At 45.7% G+C, this 6,008-nt stretch overlaps 1 protein-coding gene across 3 annotated transcripts in view; it reads right to left on the bottom strand.

Moving 5' to 3' along the window:
- Positions 1-4,651, bottom strand: part of TBXAS1 (thromboxane A synthase 1) — a 166,771-nt gene extending 162,120 nt beyond the window's left edge. For all 3 annotated transcript variants that reach the window (XM_081533202.1, XM_081533205.1, XM_081533204.1), the window contains exon 1: positions 4,421-4,651. In XM_081533202.1, coding sequence (XP_081389328.1) covers positions 4,421-4,509 — 89 coding nt within the window. In that variant the 5' untranslated portion in view covers positions 4,510-4,651. The remainder of the gene's footprint in view (positions 1-4,420) is intronic.
- Positions 4,652-6,008: the final 1,357 nt, after the last annotated feature.

Raw genomic sequence — 6,008 nt, 5'->3', positions numbered from 1 at the left:
ATTCAGTAATTTTGGTATATTCACTGAGTTGTGCAACCATCAGCGTTATCTAATTTTAGAATATTTTCATCACCCCCAAAAGAAACTCCACACCTACCAGCAGCTACTCCCATCTCCCCTCCTCCAGCTCCTGACAACCACTAATCTACTTTCTGTCTGTTTGGATAGGGCAAGTGAATTTGCACGTTATTAAATCGGGAATCCTTACACTCTTTCTTAAGGCTTCCCTGATAGCTCAGTTGGTAAAGAATCTGCCTGCAATGCAGGAACCCTGGTTCAATTCCTGGGTTGGGAAGATCCACTGGAAAAGGGATAGTCTACCCACTCCAGTATTCTTGGTCTTCCCTGTGGCTCAGCTGGTAAAGAATCCGCCCACAATGTGGGAGACCTGGGTTCGATCCCTGGGTTGGGAAGATCCATCCCCTGGAGAAGGGAAAGGCTACCCACTCCAGTATTCTGGCCTGGAGAATTCCATGGACTGTATAGTCCATGGGGTCACAAAGAGTCAGATATGACTGAGTGACTTTCACTTCACTTTACACTCTTTCTTAATAAAGAAATTCTCATCCTACCAAAAGCTACCAGTTCATAGGTGCTCTTCAAAGTTTAATTACATTGTACTTAAGATTGCCTCTAGCACTATTCAACTCACTCCACTTATTTCTTGGACATAAATCTCTTCCAAAAGTCAGGATTTCAAACAATTTTATACAGAAAAACGAGTTTTTAAGATGTTTTGTCATGTGTTTTGATCACGAGCTTCATGGGCTTCTTGCTAATGTATCCTACATCCCCAGCTCCATCTCCAACCCCCGATGGAGTTGCCCTGATCCCCTTAGACCTCAGTGCACACTGTTCAGCCTCATAACTATCCATTTTAGTGACTGTCATCAAAAAAAAAACGTGTCAAATACCATTTGGGGGAAAACTATCAAAATATACTATGCCTAGTTTAGTCTCTTTTTAAGTGAAATTGATTCTTTTCTATTCTGCTTTCTAAATTCATACATATACTTCGTAGTGAAATGTTTAAGTACATGTCATCATCTTGCTCTGCAAGGTGAGTGGAGATCCAAAAACAGCACACCTATTGGGGTTCAATTAGAACATGGACCCCAAGCTGGTCCAAACTGAAAAGGCCATAGGAAAATGATGATGCATGTAGGCAGAAGAATTAAGACTTGTATTGAGCTGTGACACCTAAGGGAAGAGCCAGCAAGAAAACACCAGTGGAGGTTAGAGCCAACATTCATTGGGCACCAACTGCATCCATGCATTGTGGAGGAGTGGGGGATAGAGGTGAGAACAACAAGGAAAGCCACCGTGAGTGGGACTGGTCAGTGCCATGGGCAAGCAGAACCTTCAGTGAGGAGGTGCCCCTGAGCTCCTTGAAGGAAAGAAGAGAGGAAGGGGATTCCAAGCATGGAGAACAGCAAGAACAGAGGCCTGGATGTGTGGAGCATGTGACCATTCACAGAACTGCCAAGCCCACAGGATGGAGTCAGGGTCTGGGGGATGAATTTGCTGAAAGAGGTGAGAACCAAAGCCTACATCCCGAGTGTGGAGCTGATGCATATGTACTTCTTCACTTTACCTTCATTAAACCAGACACTAGAACAGGCAAGTCATGGACAGAAATTTCCAGAACTGCAGTGAGATACGGGACCTCACCCCTGACTTGAGTGAACCCCCAGGCTGGTGGAGCAGGCAAGAAGCAGTCCTCCTCGTGTTACCTTCCCAGAGTCGAGGCTATTATTGCACCTTCTCCTGGTCCAGAGGCAGGGGGAGCTCTTAACAGGAAAGACTAAGGAGTTTAAACCTTCAAAATTGCACCCTGCACAAGACCTCCTTGGGGGCAGATGTTGTGAGGGTCTCTCTACCTCCAGCTCTCCCTGAGCGCCCTTGTCTTTCCCATGTGCATCTTTTCAAGAAAATGAAGTGGGAGGGAGGCCCTGCCTCATTCAAGCCGATGTCTGTTGCCCAGGAGTCTTGGGGATTCCCTGATAGCTCAGTTGGTAAAGAATCCGCCTGCAATGCAGGATACCCCAGTTCGATCCCTGGGTTAGGAAGATTCACTGGAGAAGGGATAGGCTACCCACTCCAGTATTCTTGGGCTTCCCTTGTGGCTCAGCTGGTAAAGAATCCACCTGCAATGCAGGAGACCTGGGTTCGATCCCTGGGTTGGGAAGATCCCCTGGAGAAAGGAAAGGCTACCCACTCCAGTATTCTGGGCTGGAGAATTCCATGGACTGTACAGTCCATGGGGTTGCAAGGAGTCGGACATGACTAAGCAACTTTCACTTCACTTCACTTCACTTCAGGAGTCTTGCCTGGAAAATGAGTGATGAGAGCTCAAGGATGGTGACCTTGAGCTGATCCCGGGATAGACCCAGGATATAAGAACCACATCCACGGCCCCTCAAGGCTGCAGCTCCTCCTCTTCAGCGTCATCCTCCCAGACACCCAGCTCAGCCACAGTCTTCACGTCTCCCCCACCCTGGGCATCTGATCTAGACCACCTGTTTTCTGACCTTGTACCAGGGCCTCACACCATGCCTGGTGCACGTGAGCAAATCGGTAAATATTTTTGCAAGAACAGATAGAAGTCGGCTCTGGCTTCCTATTCACCGCCTCTGCTTCATGCCTCTCTCTTATCTCAGTGTCTTTGACCCAGGTTATTAGCACAGCCCCAGAACAGATGACAAATGCACAACTGCCTTGCTGAATGGTATGGTGTTATTAGCCGTGACTCTGATCTACGCTGATTAGAAACTCCCAGTTACAGCAGCTTATCACTCAGGACACATGCCCCTTTCCAGGACAAGCACAACATTAATGTATGCAATCCACTCACCCATTCATCAGACATTTATCGGAGCCATACTATATATATCAGGCACTGAGCTGGAAATTAAGACTACAGAAATTGAAAAGACCCAACAAAGACAGAAACAGAAGTGCAGTGAAGTATACAATAGAAACATGGATGTTGTGAGACCATGGGGGCCTCAAACAGGACACACTTTGAGAGTTGCAGTCAGTGCACAACTGTTGATGAGAAATTAATATTAATAAGCATATTAATGAGAAATTTTAAATATACCTGAAGCACAAAAAACTTATTTCCCTCTGTGTTTAGGTCACATTAAACAATAGTTAATGATACTGGCTGATGTCTACTGAGCACCCAGAACATATCAGGCACTGTGCTATGTCCATCTCTAAGCAGAAACACACTAGATGGATGGAAGGATGGAGCAGAGTGGGGGAGGGAGGGTACCAATTTCTCCTGGGTTTGCATGTGGCTGGTTTCAAGGCAAGAAAAGCCACACTGAGAAAAGTTCAAAAGATAATTAAACCAGTTAGAAAGCAAAACAGCACTGGGACTGAAGCTGGGTTTCAGAGCCAATTTCCAAGAAGTAATTTCATCATCATAGAACATCAAACGTGAATTCCATTTTCAGCTATGCAAATTCCAAAAGAATAATACCTCACATTTGCATAATGCTTGATGCTTTTCAAAGTGCTTTCCCAGTTATTAATCGAGAGGAGGGTTTATTACTACCAGAAACGTAAATTGAAATTCTGTTCAAACTCAAACTCTCCATTATTTTTTCCACTTTCCCCTCAAAAACCAGAGCTGCCTAAACCCAGGTGCTTTTGATGGAGTGGGTAATTTTAATAACTTTCACTGACAAGGTGAATATGCATAAATGAAGCATATTGTGGGGCCTCACATCCAGTCTCTGATCCAGTCAGACTTCAGAAAACCTTCTGTTGAATTAACAAGATCACGAGGAGTTACTTCCAGTTTAAATTTGAGATCCTCCTGGGTCTCAGACTTCGTGGCACTGCACATACAACATTCATCCCTTTCTATCAAATATTAGAAAATGAAGAAATTAGTTCCACCTCTTTATCTTTAAACCTACAGAAATTCTTCACAGTGACTTTCCCATGCACATCGCCAGACCATGTTGCCGGACGGACAGCTCCTTTATCTTTTTTTTTTTTTGCTTTTAACGTCATCAGAGCCAAGAGGCTGAATCTGCTGTAACTCCAGCCTGGGGAGAGGAACTTAGAAAGCTGAGGTGAGAAGATAGGACGGGGATGCAAGGAAATACTTCTGCCCAAACCTTGCCAATCTGCTGCTTTCTCCCTCTGTTTCAAACTTAATTATGTATAGCATTCTCAGTTACTGAATCACCAGCCTTTCCTGACACCTCCATCGCATGCATTAGAGCAAAAGATTAACCTGGCTGTTTGCTTTTAATTCTGAAGCTGTGTTAATACTCAACTCCCTCTAGATTAGAGGGGAAGAAAAACACACTCCCATAGACCCCACCCTGGCTCCAGCACGGCTCCGCGACTGCTATTTCTGACAATGTCACCATGGTTGGGACATACTGGCTGCACTTACCATTTCAGGAGGGCCAAGAGGACCACGGACAGGGCCACCATCACCATGGGGCCACTCACTTCCAGCCTGAAGAACCCTAAGACTTCCATTGTTCCTCAGAGGCCCTAGAGGGGTGATACTGAGGAGGAAAGAGGAAGGCTGATCCCCCCAGCTGTTACGGGAACCCACAGTCTGCAGACAGAAGACATAGGCAACCAATAAAACATCCCAAGAAGTGGGTCCCCGAAGTGTGCCCTTTCTCAGAAGTGTCTCCTTATAAAGAGGAAGGAAGAGGAGGGAAAAACAAAGGGTTTCATTGTAAGGCAATGAATCAGCAACTTTATTTTCTTGATGACTGTGCCGCCAATAAACATTTATGTTACGTTCCCCGGGAAGAAGCAGCAGCAGACCTGACCCAAAGTCTGCTGGGAAAGAAAATGGCTGCAACTGTAGAATTCTATCATGACAAGTACTCCTTAAAGAAAGAACATGCTTTAAAAAAAAAATTAATTTGTCATTAAATGGTCATATGGTATTTGCATGGTATTTGCATGGTCACTGAATGTCCCAGAAAAATTTGAGGCTGGACATCAGACTGATAAAAAATGCCAGCTGCATTGAGGACATCTATCCCGCATTGAGGACATCCATCCCACTAGGTCATTTGGGATTCCCTAATAGCTTAGTTGGTAAAGAATCTGCCTGCAATGCAGGAGACCCCGGTTCAATTCCTGGGTCAGGAAGATCCCCTAGAGAAGGGATAGGCTACCCACTCTAGTATTCTTGGGCTTCCCTTGTGGCTCAGCTGGTAAAGAATCCGCCTGCAATGAGGGAGACCTGGGTTTGATCCTTGGGTTGGGAAAATCCCCTGGAGAAGGGAAAGCTACCCACTCCAGTATTCTGGCCTGGAGAATTCCATGGACTGTAAAGTCCATGGGGTCACAAAGAGTCAGACACGACTGAGCAACTTGTGCTTTCACTTTTCAAGGTCATTTAGTCCGTGGGGTCCCCTGGCCCCTAGGGGTTCAGTGGAGTCCCTACTCAATGCCTAAGGATCTTGCCTCAAGTCAGCCCTCTCATCATGACTTGGAGGATTTCTTAAATGTCTAAAAGCATACCTGTAGGTTTGTGTAAGGGCCCTTTGTTCTAGCTCTGAGCTTATCTGACCAAGGTGGACGAGATTATTTTTTGCTTATTAATCAGCTGGTGACAACTTTAGTAACAGGAAGGGTGTATCAGAGAGGAAACCATTCACTCACCATGACAGTCTTTTGTTCATTCATCACGGGTCGGGGGCCAGGCTGTATGCTGAGTTTACAGTGCTTGGAAAAGAGAAGCACTGGGCTCCAGAGAATTTTCTCTGGGGACAGACAGACAATAAACAAGTAGATAAATAAGTAATTGCACGTTGAGAACAGCACTGTGAAGGTCGTGAACACAGGGCTGTGACTGGGAATAACCGGGATAACCCATTAGGAGAGTGTAGGGGGAAGTGTGGGGAGGACAACTTGAAGCCAAGAGCCTCAGGTGAGGGGGAGACATCAGGTAAAGTGCCGTGGGCAAAGCCTTTGGGCCAAAAAGGTGACCAGATAAAGGCTCTAAGGTGGGA

Source organism: Giraffa tippelskirchi, chromosome 10, assembly GCF_054371585.1.
Source record: "Giraffa tippelskirchi isolate mGirTip1 chromosome 10, T2T-mGirTip1v1.2.pri, whole genome shotgun sequence".
Taxonomy (NCBI): domain Eukaryota; kingdom Metazoa; phylum Chordata; class Mammalia; order Artiodactyla; family Giraffidae; genus Giraffa; species Giraffa tippelskirchi.
The sequence above is the reverse complement of the archived record's forward strand: the minus strand, read 5'-3'. Positions and strand labels throughout refer to the sequence as shown.